Genomic DNA, 25,448 nt, shown 5'->3' on the forward strand with positions numbered 1-25,448 from the left:
CTTAGGCAAATCACTTAATCTCCCTGTTTCCCAGCTGTATAGTGGGGTTAATGATACTTCCTTACTTCCAAGGGGCTTTGTGAGGATCCAGTATTAATGTCTATGAGGTAGTCACATGCTACACAGATAGGTCTGTAACAACCTACCCAGCAGGTCAGTTCAATTTTAACTACTTAGGTAGGCAGAATTAAAAGACCTAGACTGGAATTTGGCCAAGCCATGGAGTTTAATACCCTTACTCTTGGGAAAAATGCCCTGGGCTACTTAATGATCTTAAGTGATCGGTTTTACAGCTCGGTTGAAAGACGGCGGCTCGGACAGCATAGTGTGCTCCTGCAGCACCTCGGTTTTACTCGGAGAGTTCCTCCTTTCTGCAACTGACGGGGCCGGACTGCTTCATTTCTGAGATATGACAAGATGACAGGCTAGGCTGAGATCTGAAAAGCTGAGGTCAAGTTTGGCTGACTGGGGCAGGGGCTGTCTGAAAAAGGAGGGACTTCACACAGCATGGCAGACTTGGAAATGGAAACATGGGAAGGAAATTTACTTGGCCGGCCCAATGCTGCCCTTGCTGCTCTTAGAACTGCTGGGCCAGCAACAATTGGTAACTAGAGCTTTTTTTGCCGAGGATTATTTATTTTCCCCTTTTTTCTGCCTGTGAATTATCCATGAAGGGATTTTGATTCTTTTTTTAATGAATTGGGTCCGCATTTAAGACGAGGTGCTGCACGTTTTATCTGAACGCCTCACGGCTTAGGCGCTGTTTGTGAGCTACGTGATTCATTTACTACTTCCACTCTTCTCTGGTCTACTCAGTTCTTATTCCTGGCATGAAGTGGGTTACCTGAGTCACGTGGTATTGTTTCTGCTCTCTGACTGGATGACTGACATTTTTCGAAGGAGCGAAACCAAAGACATCAAATAAGAGATTCAGTGTACCTCCATCAACATGACAAAGTCTTTGCAAAAATCACAGAACCCCTGTTTGATATCTGCTTGTTTGAGTGCTAGCAAGGAGGCTCCTGGTCAGTTAGAAAGGTCAATCTTTTCTACAGCCTAAATGGTTACCATGCGGTTCGTATGTCCCCATAGGGTTCGATCCAGCCCATCCCTATGGAGAACAATGCAGGCTTGTCCCCTATAATACATTTGTATTGTTTTGTACAATCTAATTATAAAAGATCTAAGTGGTAGGGATTCCCACTTGTTCTCCCAGTGTAATTAACTGCTATAGTTATACCAGTATCACTTCCTTTGGGGACACGCTTATTCCAGTATAAATATGGCTTTTTTCTGTCTTAAACCACTTCCCAAGCGACATTATCTTATACTAGAATAAGAGTGTCCTCATGGGGTTGTACCAATAGAACTATCTCAGTTTAAATTCACACTTTACCTTAGACCAGTACAACTTTCTTGTGTAGGCAGGTCCTTCATTTCACCCTGTTACTCTACATTGCTTACCATGCTTTCTTTTTTTTTTACTTTTTTTACTGCTTGCAAATCGGTCATGAGCCGAGGTGGATTCCTCTTAGCAGATCAGTTGGTTGATTTAATGCAGGGGTTCTCAAACTGAGGGTCGGGACCCCTCAGGGGGGAGATAATTACATGGGGGGTCGCGAGCTGTCAGCCTCCACCCCAAACCCAGCTTTGCCTCCTGCATTTATAATGGTGTTAAATATATAAAAAAAGGTTTTTAATTTATAAGGGGGGTCGCACTCAGAGGCTTGTTATGTGAAAGGGGTCCCAGTAAAACAGTTTGAGAACCTCTGATTTAATGTGTATAAAAGAACGCCTTTTGTTCTTCCTACAGCAATTGCTGCAGGTCTCCCCGTCATTTCTGTTGCTCTTTGCTAAACTCCCTTCAGCTTGTCGATATCTTTTTGGCAATGGGGTGCCCAGAACTGAACCCCTGTCCTGTCTGTCTCTCTATCTGTCTGGGCCCCTTCACTATAGAATTTGAGCACTAGATAGCAAATCTCCTCATTCAAATCCCAAGAGCAGATCTAACCCAGTTACAAAGCTGGAGAATGTATATAGCATGACAGGAAGCAGTGATGCTATAGACTTTACACTTGATCTAAAGCTGGCATCTGTTAGACTTTCAAAGTTGGCCCCCTCTTGCCCTTTACTGCTGTCTTCCAGGATGTTCCAAACTTCTGTAGATTCCCCAGTGCTAGTTAATAGGTTCCTCCTCCGTGGTGGTGCAGATGGAAACAAGGTTTTCCGGACTGGCTGCCTTGCACGTTGGAATCTCGCTGGGAAGTTGTTACTTGATTGGAGATGAAGGATTTCTTCTTGAACAGTTCATCAGACAAAGCAGCTGGTATATTCCAGAGAAGCTATAACAGTGACACTGATTTATACATAGCTGCAAAACATTTTTCCTGCTCCAAAGAGCATCCACCCTAAGATGGACAAAACAAAAAAGGCAGTTATCCTCGCTGCAGTTCACAGGATCCGGCATTGGCCTAGCCCTGGTCCCACTGAAAACAAAGGTAAAACTCCCACTAGCTGAATCATTTCTTCTCACTGAACCATCTCTCACTGAGACCAGGATGCAAATGTTCTGTGAAACTAGCTGGCTCCTCAGTGCACAATCAGAATGAACGTAGGTTCTTGGATTAGTGAGGTGACACAAAGGCACCTGGATAACCAGAGCTGGGAAGAGTCAGTGAGCTGAGGATCTGAGGTGAGGATATTCTTCAGTTTGACCACAAGCTGCTAGGCTCAAAGCAGAAACCACTGGGTGAGGTTCTGTGACCTGTGCTATACAGGATGATCACGATGGTCCTTTCTGACCTGAAAATCTGTGATGAGAACGTGGCAGAAACAGCCCGGTTTTTCACACCATTTTGCAGATTGGGAATGCCGTTGTGCTCCACACAAATCCTGAGAGTGACCCCATTTTTAAGCAATTCTGATTCGGGCAAAACTGCAACTGATTCAGGGAAAACTGAACAAGGACCTCAGGGTTGGGAGCACTATTTTCTAAACATGCTGGCGAGCCCTGCAGACTCTCTGCTGACCAGGAACGTGAAGACCCTCTCAAGGACTGAGTTTGCTGCTGCTCACAGCCAGAAGATTCTCTCCCAGAAATCTCAACTGTCCTCCCGCCAGCCTCCATTTTGAACGGGAAAAAAGTTTAGTTCAAAGAGCTGCTCCCCATGTGAATGGCTCGTAACCAAATCTCTGACAAAATGGATGGATTTGTTCCACCCACTGATACTATTTTGGTATTTGTTCTTACGCTGGGACTCTCTTTCCATCCACAAAGAGCCAAGCCCATCCCTGGGGCAGCTTCACTGACATCATGGGGCCATAGTCTGCCCTCAGTTATAATGGCGTAAACCCAAGGGGTCACGTATCCGGCTGTCAGCCCGTCTGAAGCACATGTGCCCCGATCTTCACCCCAGTATCCAAGTACTTCCCCGTCTATTTGACAAAGTTACTCTGGCTTTACAAACGACAGCAGGATTTGGCTCGCAGCGTGACACCGGCAGAGAGCTTGGCCCTGAGTGTTTGGGTCCTTAGCAAACACCGCAAAGGAGAAACACCTGCAAAGTGAATGGATTTAAGTTGGAGGATTTGAAAGTTTCCCCTGTCGCAATATCTCACATTCACCCAGCCCAGCGCCTTTCATCCCCAAGGCTCCTTGCAGACTTCATGTTAAGCTGGATTTTGGAATCATCTGCATTCGTTCAGCTACACAGATTTTTTGTTTTGCAAACCAAATCCACAAAGTCCACAGAGCCAGCGCTGGATTTATACTTTTCCGTATGTGTTTGGACTCAAAGGCCCTTTTAATGGAAGCCGATGTCCACCCCAAGCCCCGGGATTCAAAGCAAGAGCAGGAATTACACAGCCATCTGGAGTAGCTCAGGACTGCACAGACCCGACAAATTCTCCCCCTGCTGCTTGTTGATAAAAGACAAAGCCACCAGAGGAAAATCTGGCCTGATAATAATTGTCCGCCCTCCCCCCGGCTGGCCTGCTACCAAATGGGGTGATTGTGCCTCGAAAGTGACCCCAAAAAGCTCATGCATTTGCACACATCACCTGGCTACACCCCCCCCCCCCCCCCCCCGGGATAAAACCTTATAAGGAAAGTCATGTGGGAGGCGAGGATGCTCAGCACCTGGCAGCGTCAGGCCCATAAGATCGTGTCTCTCCAGCTGTCGGCTAGACAGGCCAAGCACACTGTATAACCCCCCCTCCCCTCCCGCCGCCCCCGAACCTGACACGATGCAACAAGTGGCGTGCTGAACAGCGAGATCCGGGGAGCGCAGGAGGTGCCCCTGCTGGGATCGGTCACTCATTCTCCCAGGCATGTGCGCATCTGCCTCCTGACCTCATCTTTTCCTCTCCCCGACTGACTCCCCCTTCGCGGCTCGTAGGCAGGACGGCAGCAGTGAGGTTCCAGGCGAGGCGAGGGAGGTGGCGGGTTGAGGCAGGGCGCTCCAGTGGGGACGCTGGTGAGAGAAGGGGCTGAACGGGTGTCGAAGCTGGCAATGCGGAGGGAGTGCCATCAAAGGAGACGAGGCCTGAGCTGTAGGCTGGGCCTGAGCGATGTGGGGCCTGGAAAGCTGGAACCAGAAGTTTAAGAGGCAGCCAGTGAATAGACACAGCGGCAGACAAGAGGGTGAAGCGACAGGAGAGGGAGGTTATGGCTCAAGGACGCAGGCTCAGGATCCCCTGCCATCCTCTCTGCATCGAATGCCCTCCCCATCCCTGCTCGCTCAGGCACCAGCGTCCAGCACTCGAGGCACTCCTTCGCACTCACGCCTCCGCTGGGCCTGCTGGACGGGAACTCGCCATGCAAAGAATAACCTGCCCCTCAGTTCTTCCTTCCCCTCCAGTGCATCCTGCCTTCGCAGCTATGTCGCAAGCACCCCGGGGCAGGGACTGTCTCTGTGTCATGTCCAGGACAGCACCAAGCACATTGCCAGGGCCTAGCAGATAATAACAACAATCACAGTACAGAAGTTGCTCATTAACTGGCCAGGTATCTGATGCTGTTGCTGTCCCTCTGCCGAGCAGTAGCAGATTTCTGGGCTTTGCAGGACAGTTAGATGAGGAGTCCGAGTAATTTCTTAGTGTAACTTTGTTTATTTACACTATATTCACCAGTCCTGGAACAGAGGTGGTCACAAATGGCCCACAGGCAACCCTTTCTTCCAGGAATTTCAGCCCAGTGCTCAGTGCCCTGGAGTAGCTTTCCCCCCAAGAACTGACTCTAGTTGGAGAGCAGAGACCAAACTCCCTTTCTGCTGGCTACAGCTCCCACCCAAAAGCAACCGCATCACAAAACTAACAACAAGCAGCATGCCTTCAAAGACTGAACAGCACTCGCATGCTCAGAAAAAGAACTTGTAAGACTGCATATAACAGCGCCGCCCAGATCAAATCAGATAAAGAGCATGATCTATTGGCCTTGTGAGTCCTTTGGCCACCCACCTTTGTGTGTGATTGTACCATTGTCCACAGGAATCGTCATTGGCTAAAGTCCTGTGGTAGGAAGCAGAGGAGTAACCGTTGGAGGCATCCATGAAGAGGAAGCCAGGGCACTCTAGTTACAAACCTAGGCTCATCCTGCCCACGCTCCTTCCTGTCGACAGAGAGAGCCAGGCTGCAGGTTGTGGAACAGTCCAGCAGCAGCCGGGGCTATGGTGGTGGACTCCTCCAGAGGCTGCTGGAGACGAGACTGACAGACAGACACATTACACTCCGCTTGAGTTTTATTCAAAAGCCTCGAGGATCCCCGTGGATCCTCCGCCCCTCTGGCGGGGTGCTGCATGGCCAAGAACTACCCCGAAAGCCCCATCCTCCCTCACGCTAAACTTCCAGCGCCCTGGCGTTACGTGGGCGAGGGGCTCCCTCTCCAATTCCAGGTTAGGGAGGCACCGGACTGTCGGCTAGCGGGGTCATGAGTGTGGCATAGACGGAGCAGAAAGGGAGGTCCCCTCCCGAGCCTGAACGCAATACTGCATGGGGTTGGAGGGAGCCCATCACCTCAGCAGCTCCGCTGGGACCGTGGGGCTCAGAGGGCGTAGCTGCATGACGCCCGCTGTTCATCAGATGCCCGCAGAGAGGCCAGCCCTCAGAGAGGGTCTGGGACTGAGAGAGGCTGAGGAGGCTCCGGTTGAACAGGGTCCTCGGCACCAGGGGTCCCTCCGATGCTGAGTCCCAACTTGTCACTGATCATGACCTGGCCAGTCGGTTGCCATGGAGATGATTGTCCAGGGGGTGTTTTCAGAGTGGTGGTGGAAGTCATGTCATCCGCAGATACTGAAGGCCAGACGGCCATTTTTGGCCTGATCTCTTGTGTAACACAGGCCAGGAAGCCGTCTCCAAAATGGGTGTGACGATACCTCCTGCACAGGCTTGCTCCCTGAGACTGAGGCAAAGCCCGGTGGAGTCAGAGGCCATCTTTGTATTGGTGTCAGTGGGCTCTGGGCCAGTCCCCACTCACCCTGAGACGATAGAATTGCTCTCCCGTTGTGAAAGTGCGTTGTCGAACTGCCTCCCACCCTGCTCCATCTCCATGCAGCTGCGGAGGGCTGGTGCCTGTTTGCGATGCTGCGGTGAGGGAAAAAGATCGTGTAGCCCGCTGAATTGTTCTGGCATCACTACCCTTGAGTTGAGAGCAGAACCGGAGGGATTCGCTCACCGGTTTGGTTTGGAAAGGCCCATGCTGGTGCGCAGACAGGAGCACACAGCTCCTCAAGCAGGGTTTGTTTTGCAATCTGGCTGTGTCCAGCTGCCCGGTTCTGGGGCATATCTGTCTAACCAACTCCCCAGGAGAGTATTAGCCTGAATGGGGAGACAGAACACGCAGCTAGGTTCAGGCGCCCTGCAACCTCTGGGCTTCTCACCTGTTCGATAATTAACACGCTGTTAATTACCACAGAACATAGGGAGCAGGTTTAAAACAAACAAACAAAAGGAAGTGTTTCTTCATACAACGCACAGTCAACCGGTGGAACTCCTTGCCAGAGGAGGTTGTGAAGGCCAAGACCATAACAGGGTTCAAAAAAGAACTAGATAAATTCATGGAGGATAGGTCCATCAATAGCTATTAGCCAAGGTGGGCAGGGATGGTGTCCCTAGCCTCTGTTTGCCAGAAGCTGGGAATGTGCGACAGGGGATGGATCACTTGATGATTACCCGTTCTGTTCATTCCCTCTGGGGCACCTGGCATTGGCCACTGTTGGCAGACAGGATACTGAGCTAGATGGACCTTTGGTCTGACCCAGTAGGGCCATTCTTATGTTCTTATGTTATGTTCTTAACACACTAATGCTCTCGCCCTGACCTTGGCCTTTCATAGACTTGCTAAAGCAAATGAAAAGTTTTAGAAGTTGGGAGTTCATAGACTCATAGACTTTAAGGTCAGAAGGGACCATTATGGTCATCTAGTCTGACCTCCCGCATGATGCAGGCCACAAAAGCTGACCCACCCACTCCTGGAATAATTCTCTCCCTTGACTCAGCTGTTGAAGTCTCCAGATCGTGATCTAAAGACTTCAAGTCGCAGAGAATCTTCCAGCTTGCGACCCCTGCCCCATGCTGCGGAGGAAGGCGAAAAACCTCCAGGGCCACTGCCAATCTACCCTGGAGGAAAATTCCTTCTCGACCCCAAATATGGCGATCAGCTGAACCCCGAGCATGCGAGCAAGATTCTCCAGCCAGACCCTCCAGAAAAAAGTTCTCTGTAGTAACTTTTAATATCCCATCATTGGCCATTGTTACTAATTACCAGCGATGGCACGTTATTGACCTATTGACTAAAATCACGTTATCCCATCAAACCATCCCCTCCATAAACCTATCAAGCTTATCAAGTTCAGTTCAACAATGCTTGGCGGGACACCGCCCCATCCCCAAGAAGAAAATGGCCCGTCTATAAGTATAATAATGACTGATTTGCTATCGATACCCTAATACATCTTCAGCTTTAAAAGCACTTTACAAACCTCAGCTAATTACTCCTCACTCAAAATGCCTCTGAAGTAGGTGAGCAAATATTCCAGTACCCCAAACGAGAGCCAAAGGAGAAGAGGCTGAAAGTTGGGGGAAGAAGGCAAAACATGGGACTTGTGCTCTGGGTGAGCACGAAGAGTCAGTAACCGGCCTGGGTTGAATCCTGATGTTCTCAGTCCTTCTGAAACCTAAATCTTCATCAGAGTCGATGCACCAAATTCTGAGGCCTTTACTCAATTCTTACTCAGGCCAAACTCCCATTGAAGTCAGCTCGGTTGAGTAACGAGCACCAGCTTTGGCCCTTCGATTTCATAGGAACATAGGATGTCAGACTGGAAGGGACCTCCTGGGTCATCCCCTTAAAAGTAATGATTTGGGGTCAGGATTGAACACAGATGGCTTAGAAGTGTACCATACAAGTGTCTGTAACTCATTACCAGTCACCTCATCTCACCGAGTCCTCAAGTACAATGTCTGTCTGTCTATCTACCTATCCCCCATGTACATCTGTCTGTCTGTTTGTCTGGCCCTCCTCGCTGTAGTACCTGTTGCTTCTAATCTGTACCGGAATAAGCATCTGCTATTCCACATATTTACTGTATGCTTCATAAAACATATTGCAACATATCCACAAAGTATAAGGCAGAATCTAGAAGCTACATGGCCATGTTGCACAGCGAGCTGATATTTTGTGAGTGGCAAAATGTACCATGGGAGGAAGCTACCTGCGGTGTGGAGTAGAGCTAGCCCAACCCTGTATTGTGAAATAGCATGAGAATGGACTAAGAGTATAAGGTGTAAAAAGACCTTTCTGTATTATTCCAGTAAAGCCGGACCCTCCAGAGAACGTGGTGGCCAAGCCAGTATCCAACAAACCCCGGAGGCTCGAAGTGAGGTGGCAGAACCCTTCCTCTTGGCCTGACCCCGAGTCCTTCCCGCTCAAATTCTTCTTGAGGTATCGCCCCCTCATCCTTGACCAGTGGCAACATGTGAGTGACTTCTCAATCGCCTTCACTGAGGGCAAGGTGGTGGGGGGAAGGCTGTGGGGTTGTTGTGTTGTAGAGGCCCAAGCCTGCAGCCCCTCCTTACCTGCTTTGAAGTCAGTGGAGTTGAGGGAGGCACTAAATGCCTCAGAATGGGCCTATGGCTTGGGAAGGACTTTGGACAGGAGGTGCTTGGGAACGAGAAGGGGCTTTATTGCTGCGAAGGCGATGTTACCGCCTGGTAGCCAGCTTGCACAAAATGCACATTTGATTCTTTCCTTTATGTCAGGCCAAGCAAACGCAACCGAGGCCTGGCGTCTCTTTTAAGTCCCATTCCGCCGTCAAACCACTCCCCCACTCTGCACTGTAATACGGGGCTAGTATCTATTTTCCATACATATGTTCTACATAAAACTCGCCCGCTGAGATGTAAGAGACATTTGAAGTGTAAATGTCACCACATTTAAATGCGCTCTGCCATGTTAGATTCCAAACCGGAGATAAAAAATATCTTGTGCCACAACACGCTGTGCTGTCAGGGACACAGCCTTTGCTTTGACGTTATCGTAGTTTTACTTTTATTTCTTGTTTCTTTTCTTTTTTTTAAAGAAAGTTGTCAGTGAGGTTCTTAGGACAGAAGTCCACTGTTAGCTAGAAGAACAGGGATAGCACTGGTAACGGCATTTGAGTGGTTTCAGAGTAGCAGCCGTGTTAGTCTGTATCTGCAAAAAGAACAGGAGTACTTGTGGCACCTTAGAGACTAACAAATTTATTTGAGCGTATCCCTTCAACCTTTGTCTTCTCTCTTGAGACTGGCTGACTATAATCCCAATTAGGGCAATGTTTGGTGGTGGGCTGTGTGACGGGGAGATTATTAGCTCACCGGCAAATGGAGCAAGGCCAACAGCTTGATGGTAGACATGGATTTCAGATATGTTTGTAGAGCTGGTCCGTGTTTCTTTGTCAGACGGGTTTTTTTGGATGAAAAAAGATCTTTTGAAGGCAAAGAAAATTTCTGTGTCAATTTTTTTGGTCCTTAGATGTTTTCTTATTTTTTGACCGGGCAAAAATGTGTAGTTTTGTTCCCAGTTGAAATTTGTGTTTCTTTTTTTGAAAACCAAGAAATTCTTGGTTTCTGGGGTTTGGGGAGGGGGATTTTTGTCCCCTTTTCTTTCTCTTTACCCCACCCATTTTTCCACTGGAAAGCAGGGGGGTGAAGAGGGGAGGGGTGTCTAACAAATAACACCTACAAATAAAACTATTTTTTTTTACGTTTTTGAACATTTTCATAAACAAAAAAAAATTATGTTTGAAATGCAAAATTTGGTTTCACTTGGTAAAAAATCAGAAGACTCCAGGGGAAGTTTAAACAAAACAATTTTCTGACCAGCTCTGCCCTTTTGGCTCATTGCAGGAATTACATGAGCAATCAGATGCTCTTTCATCTGTTACTGTATTGTTTTGGGACGGGAGTAACCTGCCTGTCCACACCAGCGACAGCAACAATCCTGCTGCCTGCAGCTCCCTGGGCCAGGATGGCTATGTCCGTCTCACTATGAGCTCTCAAGATAGGCCGGCCCACTCAGTCTGATTGCGTGCCTGAGTGCCGGTCATTTTATGCTGCACCCCAAGAGAAAAGGGGACTTGGCAGTTTTCCAGCCTCCTGGAGTCTGTTAAATATGATTGCTGGCAGTTGAAACTATGTTAAGAGTGGAAGGATGGTCCTATGGGTAGGGATGCTAGCCTCAGACATGGAAAACTGGTTCAAGACCCTGCTCCGCCACCGACTTCCTGTGTGACATTGGGCAAGTCACTTAACCTCTCTGTGTGTCACAGTGGGGATAAGCACACTTTGTACTTCACAGAGGGGCCATGAGGCTAAACGCATTAGAGGCTGTATGGTGCTCAGATACCAAGGCGAGGGGGACCATCTCAATACGTTAGGTGAGAATTCTCAGTAAAAATACAGAGACAATCCGTCCCCGCTGTAACACCCCAATGTGATTCATCGCTGCAATCTGGAGGTGATTCTCCATTGCATCTGGGAGTGGAGACATAGACGAAAACAATCCTTTCCCCCATATTGCGTGGCTTGGCATTCCTGTTTTAAGAACCAAAGTGTCTGATCCAGAACTGCTGGTGTTCCGGGCTTTTTCCCTCTCTGCCATCACTCATGCTGTGGCTGCATCATTCTTCTGTATTGCTTGTTTATATATTAAAAAAAACCCCAAAACCTAATTGTGAGTGACGTGACACCGGTCGCTGAAGCGGGTCAAATAATGCAAAAGTGTGTTTGGGAATAATTCGCTCCGTGACTGACAGCCAACATTTGCCGACTAAGGTCCTGGGCTCATTATTAGACTGTCTGTCAAGCCAGCTGGAGAATGAAAAATACGATTTGTGAATAAGCGGAATGAAAATGCCGCTGTTCATCAGGTGAATTATTTGCAGTGATTAATTCAATCAGCTCTTTAAACTCAGACTGGGGTAGCACTGCAGGGCCATGCAAGATTCCCTACACAGCTCTGTCAAGCCACTTAAATTCAGAGCTGCAGCACTTCTTGCCAGCCCAGCCCTGGGCTCCCCCACAACACACACACAGCTTTGCATATCCACCACAATCCCAACCCACAACCCGCCTCCCTGCCATTCCAGTCCAGGGACACCCCCCATACACACAGAGCCCTGGGCGTCTCCTCCCACTCCCGCCACAGCTTTGTCGATGCACCACAATCTCACCCACCTGGCTCTGCCAATGCATCTTAATCCCAACCTGCAGCAATTCCTGCTATGCCAGTCCTGGGATGCTGCTGGCCGGTGACCAGCGTGACTGATATGAGGCCACCACACGTGCCAAGCCTGCACTGAAGACAGGCAAGAGGCGGCCCTGAGCTCCTGGTACCGTGCCAGGATGTCACTCGCCCCGTGACCAGTTTAGCCGGGTGCTGTGAGGCAGTTGAATAAGACGCTCTGAGGTTTCATTTGCCGAGCAGGGTTGCTGGGCACTGAATGAGAGGCCATTCCTCTGCCCACAGCCTGAAGGGGACGAGCAGGTGTTGACTGCCACCTCTGGAAAAGGTGTGACGTGCAAATGGTTAATGAGTGTAAAGTGTCACAGACAGGTCTCTTCTCTGCTGCATACTGTGTCGTTCGCAGGTGGCACTAGCCCTCCCCTCCCTAGGGGAGTCTAGGGACCAGTCTACCCTGGACTAGGGCATGTTCCAGGAAGGGGAGGTGCATCCCAAGCCATGTGGCATGTCCAAGCTGCCCTGACAGGCTGTTTGGCTGACACAGGGGTGTAAGGAGCTATCGGTATAAACACAAGGTGCCCTCCCGTGCTCAGCTCCCCGCATGGCCAGGTCATTACACACAACCTGACTGCCGACCGTGGGAACGTCCATCACAAAGTGTCCCGGCAGGTTAATAAAAAGGAGGCCAGGTGGAGAAGGGTGGAACTCTGCCAGCAGCCACAAGAAGCAATTAAACCATATGCTGGCACCCAGGGCCTCATGCTAACCACCATTCTCAGCCCCTTCTTCACCTTCCCACCCGTCCCACACACACTTAACCCCCTACCTCATTTAAACCCCTTGCATACACAGGAGTCAGCTAATGGAAGTCCTGCCTGCCACCTACTTAGGTTGCATCCCCCACCCAGCCTTACTTTGTGCCGCAGGGCTGTCACCCAGCAGGGCGCAGGGACGTGCCGAGGTGGAGATGGGAGCAGGCCAACTTATTAAACATTCCCAGGGTGAAGAGAGGGATTCCCGGGGCAGCAGCCTCCGGGCACACAACAGAAGGACTGCAAGAACAACCCGGACTGGCTGGCTGAGTGGCAGGTCACAAGAGGGCCTCGGGAGTGACTGGCTGTGGACAGGAACGTGCATTCAGACTCTGCTTGCGTGCATCATTGGTTGGCAGCAAAAGCAATTCCCTCCTCCCCCTGAAGTGTGTCTGATGGCCGCCCGAGAGCAAAGGGCTCCTTCCCCTATTGCCTGCTTTGCCAACGATTTTCACAGAATCAGAGAATATCGGGGTTGGAAGGGACCTCAGGAGGTCATCTAGTCCCACCCCTTAGGCTTTGCTGTGCTGGGGTGATTTGCACAGTCCGCTCTAAAATGCTGCCCTGAAGGTATCAACGGGAACGGACTGGCTGTGGTGTGGGTGCTCCAGGCCCTGGAGCACTGCCCAAAGCATCCAAGTGCCCATTTTACAGATGGGGAGAGTGAGACGCAGGGAGCTGCTGTCTCAGTCCAGGTAACGCAGCAGTTCGGGGCCTTCCCAACAGGATCTGGCCCTCCATGTACAGGCCAGAGACCCACCCTTGCCCCACACATCTGAGGAGAGGAGGAGCTGGCTCAGACGTGGGCCCCACTTGGAAGCAACCTGGCACCCATGACAGCTGCTGGCTGCTCCCAACTCAGCCAACTGGCCATCAGCAATTAGCTGTGTCCCACCTCCGGATCGCTACGGGGCCCTCTCCAGTGCAGGGCTCCAAGGATTTGCCCTCATTCTGCCCCGAGGCCCCGGATACCTAGCATCCTCTATGGGCAGGTAGAGGAGGGGCTGGCTACAGCACCGTGTGGCTGGGGCCTGCGCTGCTGGAATTCAAAGACCCAACAGGCTAACGCTTCATGTAGCAACAAGTGAAGGTCTCCAGCCACGGGGCAGGGACAGGACAGAGTTAAAGCAGGTATGAGAACCCGAGTGACTCCACATTAGAACCTGAGTGACTCTGTATCAAAATTGCTTAGTTTACACAAGTAGTGAGATGGGGGCCGGCGGCGCTCCCGAATTGCCAACTCTACGCACTCAGCCTGAGATGTGACTCAAGCCAGGCTCCTTCCTGCTGCTGTCTCATCCCTCAGCCCCAGACCGCTGTGAGGTTGAACTCAATCCTTTAGGCCTGGGAATTATTATCAGTGTGCTAAAAGAAGGAGCCCCAGGCTGCCCCTCGCCCGAAACGCGGGTGTCTGTGCACGCTGTTACGTGTGGTGGACGCGTGGCACGTTGCAGCACCTAAGACACAGCTGGGACACACATGAGCGGCGGGTATAATAGGCCAGGGGTGACTAAACCTCCTCAATCCCAGGCCGTGGCCCCACCCACATTCTGCCCCAAGGCCCTGGCCTTGCTCCGCCTCTCCCCTGAAGCCAGCGGGGGCTCAGCTTGGGCTGACGGCCTGGGGCAGCTCAGGCCAGTGGGCACTCGGGCCGGCCAGCAGCCAGGGGTGGCTCGGGCTGGCCGGTGCAGCTGGGGTGGACTGGCCGGCTGCCCGGAGCTCAGGACACCTGAGGCGGGCTGGTGTTTGGAGCCACTCGGCTGGGGCTCCTCCAGCTGCAGTGGGGGGCTTGAGGCTCCGGCGTGCGAGGGGGGACAGAATGGGTGGGTAGGGGCGGGACCTCGGGCAGAAGGGCCGGGGCCAGGGCTAGCCTCCCCAGAGGGGGGGTTCACGCGCCAGCCATGGGGACACGTCCCTTCCCCAGCACTCTAGGCTGACAGCCCCATCAAAGGTAGAGTTAATTTCATGATGGGTGGCAATCAGTTCTCCCTTCTAGCCTGCCCTGATGAGCTCACCCGGGAGAGCCAGGGGACTGGAAAGCCGGGCTGCTCCTTTTCGGCTGCCAGGACGGAGAGATGGGATGTATTTGCAGACGAAACTGGTTTTTTATTCTCCCCTCTTGGCAGAACCTCACATTTTGTCTCCTAAATATAAAACATTAAATATTTAGGGTATCCTTTATTTTTCTCCGGCTTTTAAGTTGGTAATTCAAGCCAGATTAGCATGGTTTCCTCCTCCGTTTTATAGCCCCGTCCTGGCCTCCAGCGAGCTCTCCTAATGCTCTCAGATGTTCCTCTAATGGATTACCTAGGCTGGAACTGGATACTCTGCCCTAATGGATTGCTAATAGCCTGTTTCTGGTTTTACAGGCTCCTTCAGTTAACTCACAACAGCAGCAGCGATCGCTGCCCTCGTACATACTGTATCCCGGCAAGCGTGCTGGCTCTCACACATGGAGACGATCACACACCTCTGCAGACACACACACCGAGGTCCCGTCTGCATGAAAGTCCACATGTGTGCATGAATGTAGACACCCACACTCCATCCATAGGCCAACTCCTAGGCACACTTCCATTCACATTTGCCCACACTGCTAAAGCCCCCACGAGAGGCTACGTTGATATAAAAACACCCAGATAATGCAGTGCTGTCACTACAGTGGCATGCACACACCAGAGGGAACCTCCAAGCGGAGCCATGTAACACACAGTCACCCCTGTCTAGTGGGGAGCATGCAGGGAGTGGGGCGATGGGCCCTGCAATGGAACTATTCACATCCTTAACTGCTTTGCTGGATCAGGGCTTTAGTGTGGGACCCTCTTCAGTGTCACCTTGCTCCATCATGTAGCATCAGGGAATAGAACTCAGGGCCCCTGGTTCTGAAAGCCTAAGTCTGCCACGCAAGGGAAAGGGACCCCTATGACACATAGTGGAGCAGTTTTGACTCTGTCCAGTAGAGGACAGTGATGCTCCTATTTACTAGTCAGTTTGTTACCAGGCAAGAGAAGCCATTTCTCAAGCTGAGACCCGCCCCCAATCCCGTGACTCCTGAAGCTGGAGCTTTAGGAAAAAACACCAAATGGCGGGAGACTTCTAATACAGTTGGGAGACTTGGCAACACTGCAGATCCGTGCCAAGTGCTGTGTTTCAAACCATCTGCCCCATTGCTAGGAGGGCGTGGGATGGAATTTCTGGTTTCAGAGACAGAGACCCACCCCAAAGTAGCCAACAGCCCAGTGGCCAGGCCACTCACCTGGGATATGGGATCTCAGAAGAGCAATTGATGCAGCAGGCATATGGCTGGATCACTTGATTGCCCTGTTCTGTTCATTCCCTCTGAAGCACCTGGCATTGGCCACTGTTGGCAGACAGGATACTGGGCTAGGTGGACCATTGATCTGACCCAGTCTGGCCGTTCTTACGTTGTTACTGATGCCTGCTGCGATCACAGAGAAGCAATTGCTCAGCCGGTGTCTGGATACCTCTTGGGAATCCCTGAGCCATATCCCCGTGCAAAGCCGCAAGGCAGCAGCGACAGCGAAAGAGACGAACCTCTGGGTCTGCTTACCAAAGCCCCCGCAGTTCTTGTTTCGGGGCAAACCAAAGCAAAGCCAAACCCCCCAGCAAAGCCTGTTCATCTGCAGAGCATTTGAGCAAGTAGCAGGCGGAGAAGTGGGGAGGAAATCGGTGCAGCTCCATTTGCCGCAGCCGTCTCCAGTGTGGCGTCGCTAACAGCGTTGCTTCGTAGAACACATGCTACTTCAGGGCAGTTTGCATCGTCGTTTGCCCAGGATGCTTTGCCCTGGTGAGTTTGCTTTTAAAAGGCAACCTGGCTGCAGACGTCACCCTGTCCTGGTTCAGTTACAGCAGGGGTTCTCAAACTGGGGGTCGGGACCCCTCAGGGGGTCGCGAGGTCATTACATGGGGGGTCGCGAGCTGTCAACCTCCACCCCAAACCCCGCTTTGCCTCCAGCATTTATAATGGTGTTAAATATACTAAAAAGTGTGTTTAATTTATTAGGGGGGGTCGCACTCAGAGACTTGCTGTGTGAAAGGGGTCGCCAGTAAAAAAGTTTGAGACCCTCTGGGTTACAGCTTCACGACTGGCAGCTTTTATTATGGCACTTCTCTGCCTTCCCCTTCGGGTGGTAAAGTCAGCAATTTAAAAAAACCCACCATCATCCGAGGAAGGAGGATGTTGAGGACTGTCACAATGTCATGCGCTTCCCACCTCAGAGCGGGCAGAATCCAGGGGTCTGGCAGTGGGGGGGACAGAGGAGACCCCCAGGGGCGGATCACTAAGAAAAATGGTCTACAAACCTCCATTAGTGGCCGGTGCAGCTTGGGGGACAGGGTGGGGGGCATTAGCAGTGCATCCTGAGAAACCATCCAAGCCTCTTCAATGGGATTTTCCTTCTTCCCCGCTGTCTGGGGTGTTGGAGGATTGGGTCTGGCACATACTGCAGCAAGGAGCATGTCTGTAAAGTGCCTCTATCACATTGAAAATAAAGACTAACAATTAGCAAGTAACAGAGGCAGAGACACATACTACTCCCAACGTGCATTGCTTTGTGTCCGTAGCCCCAGGGGCTGGGCTGAGACACAGGGATGAGCGCCCTTAACTCCCACGACCTTGGACATGAATTGCTAGCAACTAGGAAGAGTTGGGCACCTCGTAGGACTGGGCCTTCAAAGCCAGCTTGTCCCCGAGGTTCTGGCTACATTGCAGTCAGGAGGTCTGATTGCAGCATGTGTAAACATACCTGAGCTAGTTATGATCTAGCTAGTTCGGGTCCTGGAGCAGTGAAGCCCGGCAGTGTGGGCTGTACAACCCAGCTGGGAACCCTGGGTAATTACTCACCTCGCTAGGCCACGCTGCCACAGCTTCACTGCTCCGGGACCTGAGCTATCTAGCTTAAAGCTAGCCCAGGTATGTCTACACGAGCTACAATCACACCCCGTGATTGCAGTGTGGACGTACCCTAAGGCAGTAGCTGGGGGACCTGCTGAGCAACATATACACACACACACACTCCTACCCACGTATGCACACATCGACATGCACACACATTTGCATGAATGCACACATTCATATGCACACAGGTACGTTCATGCACACACCTGTGCATGCAAACACCCACGCCCACGCATGTTTGCATGCCTTCCCCTAAATGCACGCGGAACACACCCACACAAGCAAGTGCAAACACACAATCTTCCTCCCTCTTAGGATGCCTGCAAAACAGAGCTGGTCAATTACGTAAGCCCAGGATTAACTTTAGTCAGGTGAGTGTTTCCCCTGGAGTGGAGGGGGTTAGTCAGGGGAGTACAATTCCTCACTGGCGGAGGTGTTTGCTTGCTACAGGGGGGCTTTGCTATTGGAACTATTCGCTACGTGGGACGTACGTTCCACAAGCCTTTTGGATTTGCGTTCTTTCCCTGAAACGCCCTCCATCGCTGCCGCTGGGTCAGCGCCGTTGGGGCCGCACTGAAACTGAGCCCCTCCCCCCCTTCCAAAACAAGGACCCCCAAGGAGAGGCTGGGCTGCTGCGGGAGGGGGGCTGGAGGGGCGGGCATCGCAGTGCGAGCCTGCCCTGCGTTCACCCCGCGGCAGCAGCTCCTGTCCCTTGGAGCAGCAACCAGGCCAAACCTGAGTGACACTGCAATCCAGTGTGCCAGGCTGCAATGCTGCTCAGTTTTGGGGCCCTCTCAAATGGGGGGGGGGGCCGAGGCAAATTCCCCCCCACCCCAGGTGGCCCTGCTTGGTGGTAGCAGCAGTGGAAGCCCTCCGGTCGCAAACGCGTGACCCTCAGGCACTGCGCTGTAACCACCGTGTCGTTTAGCCCTGCCCAGAGCCGGGTGAGGCACGGCCGTGCTCAGAACGCCAGCCTCCCTAAGCCCTCTCTCCTGGAGCTGGGCCAGTGGGAGGAACAGAAGGAAAAGTTTCACAGGGATTCATGGAGCTGCATAGCTACTCGGGAACTAGATTAAAGCTAAGATTTCGAGAGAGTCGCAGACTTGTTTAGCCTGACCTCCTGTATGACACGGGCCACAGGCCTTCCCTGAATGGCTTCCTGCTCCCAGTCCAATGGGTGTGTTTGGACTAGAGCCCAGCTGTATCTTTCAGTCGTGATAAGGACGGGGGCTGGCCCCTGGGAGGTGTCTCAGGTTGCTGTGGCTAGCAGAGGGCAGGGGCTGAGCACTGTCTGAAAATCAGGCTCTTCTCAGCTGTCTCCAGTGGGCACCCAAATATTGAGACCCCCAAAATCACAAGCAGCTTTCGAACCATAGAACTGGAAGGGACGTTGAGAAGTCATCTACTCCAGTCCCCTGCATTCAGGGCAGGACTAAGTATTATCTAGACCGTCCCTGACAGGTGTTTGTCCAACCTGTTCTTAAAAATCCCCAATGATGGAGATTCCACAACCTCCCTAGGTAATTGATTCCAGTGCTTAACCACCCTGACAGATAAGTTTTTCCTAATGTCCAACCTAAACCTCCCTTGCTGCAATTTAAACCCATTGCTTCTTGTCCTATCCTCAGAGGTTAAGAAGAACAATTTTTCTCCCTCCTCCTTGTAACAACCCTTTATGTAGTTGAAAACTGGTATCATGTCCCCTCTCTCAGTCTTCCCTTCTCCAGACTAAACAAACCCAATTTTTTCAATCTTCCCTCATAGGTCATGTTTTCTAAACCTTTCATCATTTTTGTTGCTCTTCTCTGGACTTTCTCCAATTTGTCCACATCTTTCCTGAAATGTAAGGCCGAGAACTGGACACAATACTCCAGTTGAGGCCTAATCAGCGCAGAGTAGAGCGGAAGAATTACTTCTCGTGACTTGCTTACAACATTCCCGCTAATACATCCCAGAATGATGTTTGCTTTTTTTGCAACAGTGTTACACTGTTGACTCATATTGAGCTTGTGATCCACTATGACCCCCAGATCCCTTTCTGCCGCACTCCTTCCTAGGCAGTCATTGCCCATTTTGTGTGTGTGTGCAGATGATTGTTCCTTCCTAAGTGGAGTACTCTGCATTTGTCCTTATTGAATTTCATCCTATTTACTTCAGACAATTGCTCTAGTTTGTCCAGATCATTTTGAATTTTAATCCTATCCTCCAAAGCATTTGCAACCCCTCTCAGCTTGGTATCGTTCACAAACTTTATAAGCGTACTCTCCATGTCATTATCTAAATCATTGATGAAGATATTGAACAGAATCAGACCCAGAACTGATCTATGCAGGACCCCACTCGTTATGCCCTTCCAGCTTGACTGTGAACCACTGATAACTACTGTCTGGGAACTGTTTTCCAAGCAGTTATGCACCCACCTTATAGTAGCTTCATCTAGGTCGTATTTCCCTAGTTTGTTGAGAAGGTGATGAGAGACAGTATCAAAAGCCTTACTAAAGTCAAAATATACCACATCTACCACTTCTCCCCTATCCACAGGGCTTGTTACCCTGTCAACAAAAGCTATTAAGTTGGTTTGACACAATTTGTTCTTGACAAATCCATGCTAACTCATACTTATCACCTTATTATCTTCTAGGTGTTTGCAAATTGTTTGCTTAATTATTTGCTCCATTATCTTTCCAGCTGACTAGTCTATAATTCCCCGTGTTCCCCTTATTTCCCTTTTTATAGATGGGCACTAGATTTGCACTTTTCCAGTCCTCTGGAATCTCTCCCGTCTTCCATGACTTCTCAAAGATAATCGCTAATGGCTCAGATATCTCCTCAGTCAGCTCCTTGAGTATTCTAGGATGTATTTCATCAGGCCCTGGTGGCTTGAAGACATCTAACTTGTCTAAGTAATTTTTAACTTGTTCTTTGTCTATTTGAGCCTCTGATCCTGCCTCATTTTCACTGGCGTTCGCTATGTTAGACGTCCAATCTCTACTAACCGTTTTGGTGAAAACCGAAACAAAAATGTCATTTAACATTTCCACATTTTCTATTGTTGTTTCCCCACCCCCTCGTTGAGTAATGGGCTGACCCTGTCCTTGGGCCACATCTGTAAGCGGGTGCAGTCAAGTCTGACTCAGTCAGCAGGTCCACTGGTCTCAGTGGGCCCACCCTAGGAGGGAGGAGGCCAGGAGAGATGGCGGAGTCTGGTCTTTAATCAGAGAGAGAAGGGGGGGGTCAGGCGAGGAGGGGTTTGCGCTCTCACGGCAGGGTTCTGTTTATGACTACTCCCTTGACACGTTAATGAGGAAGCCAAGTAACCTGAAGCAAAGCAGAAATCTTCTGCAGGCCATAGCCGGGCTGCCTCCGCCTGGGCGAGCGGTGAATTCCCCTTTCCTCTTGGGGATGCACAGCGCTCAGCCAGCGAGGAGCCTGGAAACCAGAATCATCATGGTCGTTAATAACTGAAAAACATCCCTATGTCTATGGGGAACACCCAGAGCAGGAAAGGCTAAAAACACCACTGACCGGGGACTCCTGGGGGCCCAGACGGGAGCGAGGCTCCAGCATGCCTCTTTGTGACAGATAAAGAAAGCCTGGAAACGTGGAAGGTTTCTAACGGCATTTTCCCCTAGAGACATCAGGGTTGTCAGCTCGGTGGTCTCAAAGCATGTGTGTTGGGAGATCCCGCCTTCATGGAAGGGGATGGTGAATCTTTAACAAAGGCCCATTGGACGTCGGACTTAAATAGGCATCGACCAAGAGGAATGGAAACCCAAAGCGTTTTAAAGCCTCTGCCTAAGGGCTTGTCTACACACACAACTGCACCTGTTTAACCAAAGGAGTGATTCTAAATTGATTTACTTAAGCTGGTACTAAAGTCAGTGTGGACGCTCTTATTTCAATTTAAACCAGGCTTGTTTTGGTTAAACCTTAGCTAGGCCACATTTAAAAATGAGACTGACCTAGCTACGTCACTCGGCTGTGAAAAACGTTGTGCCCTGAGGACCGTAGTTCAGTTGACCTAACCCCAGGTTACCGCATCTCCTGGGTTGGTCAGGGCTGCATTGGTATTGGATGTAGGATTCCCATGCCCTGCCCTTTAATTGATTTATATGCGTATTTCAAATAACCTTCCGGCCCTTCTTCATCCGGTGCAAAGAAACAGAAAAGGGCACAGATCCAATGGGTTTTTTTCCCCTTTGCTGGTCCAATTTAATGGGGTTCCCTGCTCTTTGAACCCCACCTTGCCGAGTTCAGACTTCTTGTTCTCCCTTCAAGGCCCCTCCCAGTTCTGCCCCTCCCTGCTTATTCACTCCGTTCTTAGCACCCCTTCTGCTGCACCCCTCACGGCAGCCTCCTCTTTCCCTTTGGCTGCTTCCCCCACCCCCATCGTCACACTGGGGCCGCTCCCACGTTTTCCACCCAAACTGCTTTTCGGTGGGAAATGGGGCTCTCTGTTCAGCGCGTTCCTTCGCCAAAAGCGTCTGGGCAACTCTGAGAACCCGAGCGCCTGAAAACGGCAATATTCCCGCTCTGACACGCCCCCCGCCCCGGGTCTCGTGGGAGTGGTCGTTCAGGTGCGCCAGGCTCCCCACCCAGACTTCATCTCCCATGCCGCACCGTGGCCGCACGGCTGCCCCGAAGCGCCTCCACTCATGGTCATAGTTTTGAGGGGGGGAGGCGTTGCCCCCCCAAACTGCAAGCCTCAGGCAGGCGCAGTATTTGCCCCCCACTCCCTCCCCGCGTGGCCCCATTGGTCTGACTGAAGCTGCCAGTCAAACCACGCCTATGCCTCCGCCCCTGAGAAATGCAAGAAGGGGACTGAGAGGGAGTGGATGCCTTCGGGGTGCCTGGGCCAGCTCTCACTGCATCCGACCTGCGTGTGGCTCAGCGGTGCCCCCCACTGGGGCAGGGGGAAGCTCTGCTCCCTCGGAGCAGTGCACTGGGATGCAGAGAGACACCCCCGTTCCTAGCAGGCTGCAGGCTGTGAGCCTGTGTGTTGTCAGGAGGGAGGGCGGAGGGTGGGGAGGTGTGGAAGAATGGAAAGCAGAACCCAGCAGGCGGGGAGCCGGCTAACACGTTTTCATGTGGGATGCAGAGGTTCCAGACAGTTCAAACAGCCCCCACCCCCAGCCCCTCTCTGCGGTGGGGGATTGTTCATGTCCCTTCAAAGGGCCTTCTGGACCTCAGGCCCGGCTGCAGCTCACCCAGAGACCTGTCAGAGTGCACCAGGAACGCAGGCTGGGTTTTGCCCCAGCTTTTTATCCCCGCGGGCAAATTGGGAGCAGGGCAGCCAGGCGCGGGGTGGGGAAGCGCTGAGTGGACAGGATGGTGCACATGGTGAGGGAGCGCGGGGTCCCGTGGAGGGACCGGACGTCGGCTGCAGGTAGTTTAGCGCCTCGCTGGGCCGCTTCCCACTCAGCGTGTGGGGCACTGCTAGAGCCCCAGGGCACGGACGGGATTAAACGAGCTTTGAACACCTCCATATGGGGAGGAATTGCCAGGAGTGAGGGATTAACGGCAGTGTCTGGAGGGAGGCCTAGGGGGCTGTTGGTAGCAAACTTCCTACGCACCTCAGTTCCGACTCACAGCTGCCATTGTCCCCATTAACAGAGACACAGAGAGAGGAAGGGACTTGACCAGGGTCACCCAATGGGTCATCGTGTCTTCCCAGCCCCCTCCTCCCCTGGGCTCTGCTCCATGCTCCAGGGAGACCTGTGTTGTAGGCCTGGAGAGGCAGCGCAGGGGCTGGGGTGTGGGGGAGGAGAAGGGTCTGGTCCCAGCTGGAAGGGACCCTGGGGGCAGGAGTTGTCAAGATCCTGCCCCCCTCTGTTAGGCTCTGCTGCAGACCAGGCTCTGCCCCACCCCTCCCCTGCCCCATTGCGGCCTTGCGCTGCCCAGCACGCCACATCCTGCACCATCGCCTCCCTGTCGCATGTGCGCTGTGCCCCCGGGACACACGGCGCCCCGGTTGGCGCCCCTTCCGGCCTGGCAGAGCTGCTCAGTGGCCCTGCGTGAGTCCCACCTCTCTGTCCACATTGCCTCAGAGCTGACGAGACGGCCTCCAAGCTTGGCTTGCGTCCTAGAGTCCGGAGCTTATTAGCAAGCGACGGAGGCAGCCCGCAGAAGAGAGCGCTCAGCCAGCCTCGTTAGCAGGGGACATCGCTCTGCCTAGACCGACCGTCACCTCCCTTCCACGCACGGGTCTGCCACTTCCCTCGGTGTCTAGCACGGACATCAGGACTTAGGGCTCTGGGGACCCTCCGCTATATAATACCATGGGAGTCCCTGAGCCCCCCAGCTCCCTCCCTGCTCCTGGTTGGGGGGCATCCCTATGCTGAGGACTTGGGCCCCATTCGAAAGCCAGTTGTCCCCGCTCAGTTAGCAGGTGGAGGCATTGGTGGAAAAGCGCTCATCTGGGGGCTGAGGAAACTCAAAGGGGAGGACGTTGTCACTCAGAGAGCTGGGCGGTGGAGGTGGGACAGGACAGACAGTGGAAGAATGGCTGAGCTTTCCTGCACGAGCTGTCAGCGTGGACAGCTGAATAACTGGCTTCAAGGAGTCAGGATTTGGTTTTTTTTTTTTTGCAATGCTAATCGCCCTGCATTGCACTGGCTATTGAGCCTTCATTAATCTCCGCCCTGCTTTGCAGCCAGCCCGAGTGACTTTTGGCAGGTGCACAAAGCGGACTGCGAAACGCAGCCCCCCCGGCCAAGAAAATTACCATTCCCAGCTTTCACCCACTTTTGTCCCTGTGTGGCAGGGACGCGGATTAAGGAATTTCTCTCCCTTTGATGCTGCCTCTCTGCCCCTCCTCCCCCCACCGATCTGGCTGTCCGTCGGGTCGGATCCTTTCCCCAGCTCTCCGTGTGCTCTCTGCCTTATCGGTGCAAACCCTAATCCAGGGGCTGGAAACTGCTTGGGCTAGCCGGCCAGAGCCCTGGACGCTGCAAAGCTTTGCCCTACGCCCGTCACACTAACAGCTGAGCTAAGCTGCCCTGGAATCACTGCAGTCGTGAGCGCTCCGCCACTTCCTATGGAGCGTCTACTCCACGCTCCAGCTACTCAGGCCCAGGCCACTGTTCCAGGCCTGCCGCCCTCGGGTGTTCCCCCAAACCCTTTGGGTTCCTCGACCCGGTGCATCTGGTGCATCCGGCACCCGGATGGCCTGAGTCACTGCGTTTGGGTGAGTCCCTTTCCACGCCCAGCCAGCGCTGTGGGGCGCAGAGGCAGCGCTGACCCTTGTCTACACGTCAGGTTGGGCTGGAATTTTGGTTCAGGTCAGGTCTTACTTTACCCCACTACTCCCAGTGAGCCCCACTAGTTACCCTGTTGTAAATACAGCCTCTTTCTGTTGGCGTTTCCCTGGATTACCATTAGTGCATCGAGTGCAGAATTTGGGGCGTCCAAGCCAGCCAAGGAGCCCCGTCCCTGCAGGTCTCACTAACGATGGGTTATTTGAGAGGAGAGGGTTTGCTTTCTTTGCCTCCTCTCCATTTGCACTGCCCTGATGGTAGCGTTGCCCTGTGGCTTCTCTTAACTGGGAGGGCAGGTTAAGTCTCTTTGGCCCGCTTGGTGCCCTGGCTCTCTTCTGCCACTGCCAACAACATGGGGCCAGTGGACACCAAACCTCCTGTGGCCACTGCCCAGCTAGGGAGTGGACTGCCGCTCCCCAGGGTTGCTGAGCCAGATGAGGGATGGCTTTCGGTGACTCCCAGCCAGGCATGTGCCCAATTCATTGTAGCTCGTTCTTTTTCTCTTGTAAGTTCCCAGGATGGCTCTGGTCCGGGGTGACTGAAGACCTGGTCATTCTTGGTTTGTTTATTTGGTAGATAGTAGACGTTAGTCCTAGGAACAGAGGAATTGTCAGACAGAATCAGCCCAGGGGTCCATCTAGCCTGCCATTCTGTCTCACGTAATGGCCAGTACCACTGCCTCAGAGGAAGGTGCGAGGGCCCTGCAGTAGGGAGTTATAGACTCAACCTCCTCAACCGGGGGGAAG

The 25,448-nt window shown here is 52.2% G+C and overlaps 1 protein-coding gene across 1 annotated transcript in view; it reads left to right on the top strand.

Annotated features, from left to right (window-relative positions):
- CNTFR (ciliary neurotrophic factor receptor) overlaps window positions 1-25,448 on the top strand; it is a 294,709-nt gene that overhangs the window by 253,813 nt on the left and 15,448 nt on the right. The window contains exon 7 of the mRNA XM_029913865.1: window positions 8,809-8,972. Coding sequence (XP_029769725.1) covers window positions 8,809-8,972 — 164 coding nt within the window. The remainder of the gene's footprint in view (window positions 1-8,808; window positions 8,973-25,448) is intronic.

The sequence above is a fragment of the Terrapene carolina genome, unplaced genomic scaffold, assembly GCF_002925995.2.
Source record: "Terrapene carolina triunguis isolate 2854851 unplaced genomic scaffold, T_m_triunguis-2.0 Scaffold998, whole genome shotgun sequence".
NCBI classification, from domain to species: domain Eukaryota; kingdom Metazoa; phylum Chordata; order Testudines; family Emydidae; genus Terrapene; species Terrapene triunguis.